The sequence below is a fragment of the Rhinolophus sinicus genome, chromosome X (assembly GCF_036562045.2).
Source record: "Rhinolophus sinicus isolate RSC01 chromosome X, ASM3656204v1, whole genome shotgun sequence".
NCBI classification, from domain to species: domain Eukaryota; kingdom Metazoa; phylum Chordata; class Mammalia; order Chiroptera; family Rhinolophidae; genus Rhinolophus; species Rhinolophus sinicus.
Window position 1 is genome coordinate 47,533,771 of NC_133768.1, and position 12,473 is coordinate 47,546,243.

The following is a 12,473-nucleotide window of genomic DNA, read 5'->3' on the forward strand; positions in this document are numbered from 1 at the left end:
TATCGGGGTCTTTGGTTCCAAAGAAATCTGATGATTTTTTGTTCTGTTTCTTTAAAAAATGCCATTGGGATTTTGATGGGGATTGCATTTAATCTGTGTATTATATTGTTTTGGGTAATATGGCCATTTTAACTATGTTGTTTCTTCCAATCCATGAGCACGGAATGTCTTTCCATTTCTTTGTGTCTTCTTCAATTTCTTTCAAAAATGTCTTATAGTTTTCAGCATATAGGTCTTTCACATCCTTGGTTAAGTTTATTCCTAGGTATTTTATTCTTTTTGCTGCAATTGCAAACGTAATTTTTATTTATTTATTTATTTTTCTGAGATTTCTTTGTTAGTATATAGGAAAGCAATGGACTTTTGTATGTGGATTTTGTAGCCAGCAACTTTACTGTATTCGTTGATTGTTTCTAATAGCTTTTTGGTGGAGTCTTTAGGGTTTTCTATATATAGCATCATGTCATCTGCAAAGAGTGATAATTTAACTTCTTCATTCCCAATTTGGATGCCTTTTATTTCTTTCTCTTGCCTGATTGCTCTGGCAAGGACTTCCAACACTATGTTGAAAAGCAGAGGTGATAGGGAACAGCCCTGTTGTGTTCCTGAACGTAGAGCAAAGGGCTTCAGTTTTTCACCATTAATTATGAGATTAGCAGAGGGCTTGTCATATATGGCCTTTATTATGTTAAGGTATTTTCCTTCTATACCTATTTTATTAAGTGTTTTAATCATAAATGGATGTTGTATCTTGTCAAATGCTTTTCCTGCATCAATTGATATAATCATATGATTTTTGTCCTTTATTTTGTTTATGTGATGTATCACATTGATGGATTTGATGTTGAACCATCCTTGTGCCCCGGGGATGAACCCCTCTTGGTCGTGATGAATAATCTTTTTAATGCATTGTTGTATTCGATTTGCTAGAATTTTATTTAGGATTTTTGCATCGGTATTCATCAGAGATATTGGTCTGTAGCTTTCATTTTTTGTGTTGTCCTTAAAAGGTTTTGGTATCAGGGTAATGTTGGCCTCATACAATGAGTTAGGGAATACTGTCTCTTCTTCAGTTTTTGGGAAGAGTTTGAGAAAGATTGGTATTAGATCCTCTTTGAAGGTTTGGTAGAATTCACTAGTGAAGCCATGTGGTCCAGGACTTTTGCTTTTGGGAAGGTTTTGGAGGACTGATTGAATAACATTACCGGCGATTGGTTTGTTTAGATTTTCCAGTTCTCAGTGGTTCAGCCTTGGTAGGCTATATGTTTCTAAGAACTTGTCCATTTCTTCTAGGTGATTTAATTTGGTGGCATATAGTCCTTCATAGTATTCTTGGATGATCCTTTGTATTTCTGTGTTGTCCGTGATAACTTCCCCTTTTTCATTTCTGATTTTGTTAATTAGTGGCTCTCTCTTTTCATCTTAGTGACTCTAGCCAAGGGTTTGTCAATTTTGTTAATCTTTTCCAAGAACCAGCTCTTTGTCACGTTCATTTTTTCTATTATCTTTTTGTTCTCTATTTCATTTAGTTCTGCTCTGATTTTTGTTATTTCCTTTGCTGCTGACCTTGGGTTTCACTTGTTCTTCTTTTTCTAGTTCTTTAAGGTGTAACATGAGGTTATTTATTTGGGAGTTTTCTTGTTTCTTGAGATAGGCCTGTAATGAGATAAATTTCCCTCTTAAAACTGCTTTCGCTGCATCCCAAAAATTTTGGTAGGATGTATTTTCATTGTCATTTGTTTCTATGTATCTTTTGATCTCTCCTCTAATTTCTTCTTTGACCCAGTCGTTCTTTAAAATATGTTGTTTAATCTCCATGTATTTGTGTTTTTTCCTGCTTTCTTTTTGCAGTTGATATCCAATTTCAAAGCCTTGTGATCAGAGAATATGCTTGGTATGATTTCAATCTTCTTAAATTTGCTGAGGCTGATTTTATGTCCCAATATATGGTCTATCCTTGAGAATGTTCCATGTACACTAGAAAAGAATGTATAGTCTGATGTTTTAGGATGAAGTGCTCTATAAATGTCAATTATGTCCATTTCATCTAATGTGTCATTTAGGGCTGCTATTTCGTTATTTATTTTCTGTTTGGATGATCTATCCATAGCTGTCAATGATGTATTTAAGTCCCCTAGTATAATTGTGTTTTGGTCAATTTCTCCCTTTAGTTCTGTTAGTAGTTGCTTGGTATATTTCGGTGCTCCCTGATTGGGGGCATAAATACTGATGACTGTTATGTCTTCTTGTTGTACATTCCCCTTCACCATTATGAAATGTCCATCTTTGTCTGTTGTTATCTTTTTCACCTTGAAGTCTGTTTCATCTGATATCATTATGGCTACATCTGATTTTCTCTGGGTACCATTTGCTTGGAGTGTCAATTTCCACTCTTTCACTTTCAGTCTATGCTTGTTCTTGTAGCTGAGATGTGTCTCTTGGAGACAGCATATGGTTAGGTTTAGTTTTTGATCCAATCGGCTACTCTGTGCCTTTTTATTGGTGAGTTCAGTCCATTTACATTTAGGGTGATTATTGATATGTGAAGATTTCCTGTCATTCTATCTTTAGTTTTCTGGTAAGGCTGTGTCTCCATTGTTTCTTTGCCTTTTTGTTGTTGTCTATTATTTCTGTGTGGTGGTATTCTATGATGTTTCCCTCTGTTTCTTCTTTTATTTCAGTATATATTTCAGTTCTGGATTTTTTTTTGAGTGGTTACCCTTAAGTTTATGTAAAAGAAAGTTTGATATTTAGAGTATTCCATTTTCTTCAGCATGCTTACTTTCTCCATTCCCAGAAATTCGGTTCAGGCCTTTACTCTCCCCCTTTTTATGTTTTGGTTGCCACAAATTGTCCCTGTTGATGGTGGTCGAATAGCCTCCTTTAGTTTTTCTTGTAGTGCAGGTCGTGTATTAGAAAATTCCCTCAGCTTCTGTATGTCTGGAAAGGTCTTTATTCCTCCTTCATATCTAAAGGATATCTTTGCTGGATATATTATTCTTGGCTCATAATTTCTCTCTTTCAATAGTTTGAATATTTGGTTCCACTCCCTCCTGGCTTGTAGAGTTTCTGCTGAAAAATCTGATGATAATCTAATGGGCTTTCCTTTGTAGGTTACCGCCTTCTTTTCCCTGGCTGCCTTGAGGATTCTTTCTTTGTCGTTGATTTTAGACAGCTTCAATACAATGTGCCTTGGAGAAGGCCTGTTGGGATTGAGGTAATTAGGTGTTCTATTTGTTTCTTGGATTCGAGGATCCAGTTCTGTCCACAAATTTGGGAAGTTCTCATTAACAATTTGTTTGAATATATTCTCTGTTCCCTTCTCTGTTTCTTCTCCTTCTGGTATGCCCATTATTCTTCTATTGCTCTTTCTGATGGAGTCAGAAAGTTCTTGTAGAGTTCTTTCATTTCTTTTAAATCTCAAGTCTCTTTCTTCTTCCATCTGTGTAATTTCCAGGTTTCTATCTTTGATGTCACTGATTCTTTCCTCCATCTGGTAAACTCTACTACCTAAGCTGGTTATTTCATTCTTAATTTCTTGTATTGAGTTCTTAATCTACAGAAATTCCATTTGGTTCTTTTTAAAATTTCAATCCATTTCGTAAAATGCTCATGTTGTCCTTTGATTGTGTTTCTGAGTTCATTAAACTGCCTTTCCGTGTTTTCTTGCATCTCTTTGAGTTTTTTCAGAACTGCAATCTTGAATTCTCTGTCATTTAAGTCACGTATTTCCATATCTTTAAGTTCCTTTTCTGGAGACTTTTCACTTTCTTTCTTAGCTGTCTTTTTGCCTTGATTATTCATGGCAATTACTGATTTATTATTTCTCTTCCTAGACTTCTACAGGAGTGGCTTCTGCAACAGGTTGATAGGAAGAGGTCTTTCTTTTGTTTTCCAGTACTTGTTGGTAGAGTGTTTTATTTTCTCTCCGACTGCAGTCTTTTTTTTTTTTTTGTCTCACACGGTAGTGCTATGTTTTCTCTGCACTATTGCAGCTTCTCACACAATGTGAGGATTCCCTGGGAGATGGGCTTCTCCTCTGTTAATAGTTCGCCTGGGTCACAGGGCGCAGTGTCCCGGTGGGTATGCAGACAGCTTTTGAAATTCCAAAGCTCTTCCTGCACCAGATTCAGAGCCGGTATGTTTCAGCAGTTCTGTTTACTCCTGCAGCGATCCGTCCAGATAGGTGGGGCCAGGGGAGGGGTTAGTTGTGAGTGGTGGCCCAGAGCAATGGCGGTGACCACCACCACAGGTCATCCTGCTTCCACAGCTCCCTCTCCTTTGCCAGAACTAGTTGGGCTGTGAATCTGTCTCTGCAATCCACAGTTCTCCGAACAGCGAATATTCTGTTCTTTTGATCTGACCATGCTACTGTTCTTCTTCTAGCAGCAGGCAGGTGTGGGCAGGGTGAGCTCTGGGAGGGTAGGGAGGGGTCGGCTAGTCTTAGTGCCTAAGGCTCCCTTTCTCTGCTTGGCAGTGAGTGCTTAAACCACCGTTTTCAGCCTTCTTCCCTCAGTCTTTTCTCCGAGGTCTCTGCCGCGATCGTTGGGTTCAGCCGTGTTATATGCTGCCCCCTCAGCCCTGTGGGCCATAAGCGGAACCCTAGCAGTCCGAGTTCTTCCCTGTCCCACAGCTGAGGTAGTTCCGGGATGCAGCAAGCTCGGAACACTGAGCTACGTCTGCGTCCTGCGCCCCCGGGGCTCCATCTCCTCCCTTCTCCCTTACCTCCTTTCCCGCTCATGCGATTCGCCCACCTTAAGGTGAATTCAGTGTTGGGCGTCTTTGTCTTGCCTGTCTGCTCTGCAGGGAGTCCTTTCTGGAGTTATTGTTGTTCGATTATTTGAAAATTCCAGGGGAGCTTTATAGAAGCTCACCTCACGCTGCCATTTTGATGACATCAATGCCTTTTTCTTTTTAAGATAGGACTATCTACAGTAGAGGCAGAAAATTTGATTATGCAGGAATGGGGTGAGAATTGTTGGAGAGATGATCTAGAATCGGCGTTGGAAGGGGAGCTGGTACACAGTTGGAGAGGTTGCCCTTAAATAGAAGCGGGGCAGTTTGTACTAACAGAAGGGAAGCTAGATTAATGTGCATAAAGGCACAGATAGTTGACTAGATCTGATGAGAACTTGTAGAAGTTCTCTTCTTGTTGCTTTTATTTTCTCTCTGAGGTAGGAAGCAGAGTCATCCTCTACCATGAGAACGGGAGAAGAGATCTAGAAGGAATGGGGAATGAATGGACCAAGGAAATGTGGTAGACTTGCCAGACAGCACTAAGGGCCTACTTAAAGTTAGTGGTCACACATTTAAAATGAGACATCAGGATGGTTATATGTTTTTAATCAATCAGATTCAGCTACTGATGTACAATAAAAATGTTTAATTTAATTTAATTGCTATAGAAGGTCAAAGGGAAAAGTCAAAAGGAAAGCTTCACTAAGGAAGTAACATTTTGGGCCAGCCGGGTGGCTCAGTTGGTTAGAGCACAAGCTCTGAACAACAGAGTTGCCGGTTCGATTCCCACATGGGCCAGTATTCTGCGCCCTCCACAACTATATTGAAGATAACAATCTGCCGCTAAGCTGCCAGAGGGGCGGCCAGATGGCTCAGTTGGTTAGAGCGCAAGCTCTCAACAACAAGGTTGCTGGTTCAATTCCCGCACGGGATGGTGGGCTGCGCCTAGTGCAACTAAAGATTGAAAACGGCGACTGTACATGGAGCTGAGGTGTGCCCTCTACAACTAGATTGAAGGACAATGACTTGGAGCTGATGGGCCCTGGAGAAACACGCTGTTCCCAATATTCCCCAATGAAATTTATTTTTAAAAAAGAAAGTAACATTTGAACTGGCTTCTGAAGAATATGATGGAGTTTGGCGTCTTGAGAGTAGGGCTAAAGATATTCCAGTTAGAGGCAGCAACAGATTCAAAGGCCCAGAGGCATGGAAGAACATAGTATGTTTCTTGAAAGCATGGAAATCACTGTTGCAGGTTGTGTGCTACTAAAAATACAGTGTAGTGACTGTGCAGAGTTAGACAGGAAGAACGTGCCTCATGGGTTTGTAATAAATGTTAAATGAGCTCACTAAATGTTATTTCTGTACTTTCTTTCAGATGTTCTGAATGCTCAGCAATACAAAGTCCTCATTGGTAACCGGGAGTGGATGATTCGAAATGGTCTTATGATTAATAATGATGTAGATGATTCCATGACTGAACATGAGAATAAAGGTCGAACTGCTGTATTGGTGGCAGTTGATGGTAAGGTTTTTCATAAGTACACTATGATTCAATGTCATGATCTCAGTTATTGTTTTATGTGTATTATTGAAAGTCTTCTAAGCTATGAGTGTTATTCAAATGCAGCCTGAATGCAAAGTTAATTACAATGTATAAGCTTGATAAATTACGTAGCATTACTAATTTTAAGTGGGCCCTTTGTGCTGTCTGGCAATTCTACCACATTTCCCTAGTTCATTCATTCCCCATTCCTTCTAGATCTCTTCTCCCCTTCTCATGCCAGAGGATGACTCTGTTTCTGACTTCAGAAAAAAAATAAAAGCAATCAGAAGAGAATGTCTACAAGCTCTACATAAATAGCAGTACATAATTGTTACCAATTAATTTAAAATTCTCTTGCATTTGTCTGCCTTTATGTTCCTCCCTAGCCTATGTTTTTAAAAAGCTAATCAAGGATTTTTATAAACCTAATAATAACATAATATTAACTAATAACAAACTATAATAATATCCAAAATCTTATCCCAACACAATGTCAATTTTACTTGCATATATTCCATTTCCTTTTTCTTAATTAAAGTTTATTAGGGTTACAATTGTTAGTAAAGTTACATAGTTTTCAGGTGTACAATTCTGTATTACATCATCTATAAATCCCATTGTGTGTTCACCACACAGAGTCAGTTCTCCTTCCATCACCATATATTTGACCCCCTTTACCCTCATCTACCACCCCCCTCCCTCCTTACCCTCTGGTAACCACTAAACTGTTGTCTGTGTCTATGAGTTTCTGTTTCTCATTTGTTTGTCTTGTTCTTTTGTTGTTTTTGGTATATATACCATATATCAGTGAAATCATATGGTTCTCTGCTTTTTCTGTCTGACTTATTTCACTTAGCATTATAATCTCAAGATCCATCCATGTTGTCACAAATGGTCATATTTCAACTTTTCTTATACCGAACAGTATTCCATTGTGTGTATATACCACAACTTCTTTATACATTCATCTGTCGAAGGACATTTTGGTTGTTTCCATGTTTTGGCCACCGTATATAAAGCTGCAATGAACATTGGAGCACAAGTGTCTTTATGTATAAATGTTTTCAGATTTTTGGGGTAGATACCCAGGAGAGGAATTGCTGGGTCATACGGTAATTCTATTTGTAATTTTTTGAGGAACCTCCACACTGCCTGCCATAGCGGTTGCACCAGTCTGCATTCCCACCAACAGTGTATGAGGGTTCCTTTTTCTCCACAGCCTCTCCAACACTTGTTACTATTTGTCTTGTTGATGATAGCCATTCTGACTGGGGTGAGATGATATCTCATTGAGGTTTTTATTTCTCTGATGATTATTGATGTTGAGCATTTTTTCATATGTCTATTTGGCATTTGTATGTCCTCTTTGGAGAAATGTCTGTTCAGATCGTCTGCCCATTTTTCAATTGGGTTGTTTTTTTTTGTTGTTGTTGAGTTGCATGAGTTGTTTGTATATTGTGCATATTAGCCCCTTGTCAGAGGCACTACTTGCAAAAATCTTCTCCCATTCAGTTGGTGGTTGCCTCTTTATTTTGTTGATGGTTTCTTTTGCTGTGCAGAAGCTTTTAAGTTTGATGTAGTCCCATTCATTTATTTTAGCTTTTACTTCCCTTGCCCTTGGAGTCAAATTCATAAAACGCTCTTTGAACCCAAGGTCAATAAGTTTAGTACGTATGTTTTCTTCTATGCAGTTTATTGTTTCAAGTATTATGCTTAAGTCTTTGATCCATTTTGAATTAATTTTGGTACATGGTGGCAGATAGCAGTCCAGTTTCATTCTTTTACACGTGGCTTTCCAATTCTGCCAGTACCATTTATTTAAGAGGCTGTCTTTTCTCCACTGTATGTTTTGTTTCTTTTTCAAAAATCATCTGTCTATATTTATGTGGTTTTATTTCTGAGTTCTCAGTTCTATTCCATTGGTCTACGTGTCTGTTTTTCTGCCAATACCATGCTGTTTTGATTATTGTTGCCCTGTAGTACAAGCCAAAGTCAGGGAGTGTGATACCTCCAGCATTGTTCTTTTTTAAAATTGCTTTTGTGGTTGCAAACAAATATGATGGTTTTTGTTCTATTTCTTTAAAAAATGCCATTGGGATTTTGATGGGGATTGCATTAAATCTGTATATTGCTTTGGGTAATATGGCCATTTTAATTACTTCGATTCTTCGAATCCATGAGCACGGAATGTATTTCCATTTCTTTGTGGCTTCTTCAGTTTCTTTTAAAAATGTTTTATAGTTTTCAGCATATAGGTCTTTCACATCCTTGACTAAGTTTATTCACAGCTGTTTTATTCTTTTTGTTGTGATTGCAAAAGGAATTGTTTACTTTTTAAAATTTCTTTTACTGAGGTTTCACTGTTAGTATATAGGAATGCAATGGACTTTTTCACGTTGATTTTGTTGCCGGCAACTTTACTGTGTTCGTTTATTGTTTCTAATAACCTTTTGGTGGAGCCTTTTGGGGTTTTTATAAATATAGCATCATGTCATCTGCAATAAGTGACAATTTAAATTTTTCATTCCCAACTTGGATGTCTTTTATTTCTTTCTCTTGCCTGATTGCTCTGGTGAGGACTTCCAACACTATGTTGAAAAGCAGAGGTGATAGGGGACAGCCCTGTCGTGTTCCTGAACATAGAGCAAAGGGCTTCAGATTTTCACCATTAATTATGAGATTAGCTGAGGGTTTGTTCATAGTTGGCCTTTATTGTGTTAAGGTATTTTCCCTCTATACCTGTTTGATTATTGTTTTGATCATAAATGGATGTTGTGTCTTGTCAAATGCTTTTTCTGCATCTACTGATAAAATCGTGTGATTTTTGTCCTTTATTTTGTTTATGTGATGTATCACATTGATGGATTTGCGGATGTTGAACCATCCTCGTGCCACTGGGATGAACCCCACTTGGTCGTGATGAATAATAATCTTTTTAATGCGTTGTTGCATTCGATTTGCTAGAATTTTGTTTAGGATTTTTGCATCTGTATTCATCAGAGATATTGGTGTGTAGTTCTCTTTTTTTGTGTTCTTCTTACCAAGTTTTGCTGTCCGGGCAATGTTGGCCTCATAAAATGAGTTAGGGAGTACTGTCTCTTCTTCAGGTTTTTGGAAGAGTTTGAGCAGGATTGGTATTAGATCCTCATTGAAGGTTTGGTAGAATTCACTGTTGAAGCCATCTGGTCCTGGAATTTTGCTTTTGGGAAGGTTTTGGATGACTGATTCAATTTCGTTACCGGTGATTGGTCTGTTTACATTTTCCAGTTCTTCATGGTTCAGCCTAGGAAGGCTATATGTTTCTAAGAACTTGTCCATTTCTTCTAGGTTATTGAATTTGGTGGCATATAGTCCTTCATAGTATTCTTGGATGATCCTTTATATTTCTGAGGTGTCCATGATAACTTCCCCTTTTTTCATTTCTGATTTTGTTAATTAGTGTCTTCTCTCTTTTTATCTTAGTGAGCCTAGCCAAGGGTTTGCCAGTTTTGTTAATCTTTTCAAAGAACCAGCTCTTTGTCACATTAATTTAATCTATTGTCTTTTTGTTCTCTATTTCATTTAGTTCTGCTCTGATTTTTATTATTTCCTTTCTTCTGCTGACCTTGGGTTTCATTTGTTCTTCTTTTTCTAGTTCTTTAAGGTGTAACATGATGTTATTTATTTGGGATTTTTTTTGTTTTTTGAGATGGGCCTGTAATGATATAATATTTTTTTAAATATAATTTTCCAATTTTATTTTAGTGCTACATAATATATCAAACTTATACACTGTAATTAACTTAATCATTCCCCTGTTGCAATTTTAAGCTAGTCCTAATATTTCGTTATTGTAAATAGCCCTACAATAAACATCTTTGTTTTATGTGCTGTCTTTTGTTGAATTATTTCTTAAGGTAAATGTCTAGCTGTGATATTAGTTACTCAACATTTATAATCCTTGCTAAGTATGGAGGTGGTATCTTACTATGGCCTTTTTAGGTCCAGGAGGAAGCAGAAAATATCGTTTGTTTTAAAAATAAAATAACGACTTGCAGTGACTTTTTCCCCCAGTATAAAATGCCAGTTTTATCTCCATCCACCCCTTTCATCTTAAAAAAAAAAAGAAAAAAAAGTATTAGTTTTTCAGTTAATTTGTCATTAAATTAGCTAAAGTGTTGACCAATACTTCTCTAAGAAAAAGAGTCTTTTAGTATCCAGTAAGGTCTCTTCATTTTCCTATTCCTAGCTTCATTAGTAACCCCTACCTCACTCTGTAAAATTTTCGTAACTGAATATGGAGGTTTTTTGCGGGGTTTGTGGGATAAAGTCTTTGTTGGCCTGGAGATATTTTGGTTTAAGCCAAGCCGTGAACAATTTTACTTCACAAAATTCATTTCTTTTTAAATTTTTTTAATTTTAAGTCAGAATGTTATTCTACTTCTACCGCATTCCAAACTCTCTTATTTTCTGGTGCTCCTATATTAGATGAGCTGTGCAGCTTGATAGCTATTGCTGATACAGTGAAGCCTGAAGCAGACCTGGCTGTCCATATTCTGAAATCTATGGGCTTAGAAGTAGTTCTGATGACTGGAGACAACAGCAAAACAGCTAGATCTATTGCTTCTCAGGTAATTGGTTTACTTAGTTGTTGGAGTGGAGTATGTGGTAATTTCTAATTCTTCATATACATTTTCTTTCTTGCCTTCAGATGCTAAAAACTTTGTATTATCTATTATTTTCATTGTCACTGAGTAGCTATATCTGGTTCCTTAAAGAATTAGCATCCTTTGCAGGAAGTACTTTGGGCTTTGTGTGCTATTGTAATAGGTAAAAAGCTATTTGCGTAGTTTATGAAATGCTTAAGTGATAGCATGCAACAGTTTCTGTTGATGCTTCCTTTGAAATGTTGCTTGTATTTTTCACCAGTGCTGCCGGCCTAAGCCAGACTCATCCTCTCATGCCTAAAATACAGCAGTAGCTCCATGCACCAACCTTTCTAGTCCATCCTGAAAACAACTATGGAACCATCTTCCAATGCACCACTTGACATATCATTTTTCTGCTACTAACCCCTGCATTTGCCTTATCTTCAAAACTTTTCTCATATTAGTCTTTTCTACTTTGGAATGCCTTCTCCCCTCTTCTATTAAATAACACAAGTAAAATACAGAAGGTTATAAAGTAAAAAGTTTGTTACCTTCATTTTCCCCAAGTTCCCTGTCCAGTCCTACCCCCTCCCACACACTTTTTCATATGCATGTATGTTCATATACAAATGTATAGTTTGGTATTTTCAACATAAATTGGATCATTTTTGTACACATTGTTTAGCAGTTTGCTTTTTTTTAATATAACAATATGTATGCCTTGGATCTTTGTTCATGTATGAACATAAAAAATTATTTCATCCTTTCTACACTGCTGCATGAAATTCCATGGTATGGATGTATCATAATTTATTTAACCATTCCTCTAATGATGGGCATTTAGGTTGTTTTGAAAACTTTGTTGTTACAAACAGGGCAGTAACGTGCATCCTTGGACATACTTCTTCTTATACATGTACAAGTATGGCCAAATATAGCTAGATATGGAGTTGCTGAACCAAATTATGTGCGCACTTTGATAGATGCCACCAAATACCCTCGAAAAAGACAATACCAATTTACACATTCACCAACAGCGTAGAAGGGAGCTTGTTTCTCTCCATATTCTTACTATCATTGGATAGTATCAGTATTTTAAAATTTGGACATCTGGTGAGTGGACAGTGATGGCTCATTATTGCTGCATTATATTTCAGGTATTCAGTAATATTTCTTGAATTGAGTTTATTTTTCCTCACATAGGTTGGCATCACTAAAGTATTTGCTGAAGTTCTACCTTCCCACAAGGTTGCTAAGGTGAAGCAACTTCAAGAGGAGGGGAAACAGGTAGCAATGGTTGGAGATGGAATCAATGACTCCCCAGCTCTGGCGATGGCTAATGTTGGAATTGCCATTGGCACAGGCACAGATGTAGCTATTGAAGCGGCCGGTGTGGTTTTGATAAAGGTAAGTCCTGTAGCCTGAACTCTGAGGATTCTGAAACTACTCTACATGGTCAGGGGTAGTGTCGTAAAATATACTGAGCTCAACGATTCTGTCTGAATTCCCATGCTACCAGCCATTGAGACTGGGAGAATTTGAGGTGGGAGAATGAGAAGTCT

At 37.5% G+C, this 12,473-nt stretch overlaps 1 protein-coding gene across 2 annotated transcripts in view; it reads left to right on the forward strand.

Moving 5' to 3' along the window:
* The window catches only part of ATP7A (ATPase copper transporting alpha), a 148,504-nt gene that overhangs the window by 102,276 nt on the left and 33,755 nt on the right, over nucleotides 1-12,473 (forward strand). For both annotated transcript variants that reach the window (XM_074324184.1, XM_019716367.2), the window contains exons 18-20: nucleotides 6,116-6,262; nucleotides 10,751-10,893; nucleotides 12,115-12,318. In XM_074324184.1, the coding sequence (XP_074180285.1) occupies nucleotides 6,116-6,262; nucleotides 10,751-10,893; nucleotides 12,115-12,318 (494 nt within the window). The remainder of the gene's footprint in view (nucleotides 1-6,115; nucleotides 6,263-10,750; nucleotides 10,894-12,114; nucleotides 12,319-12,473) is intronic.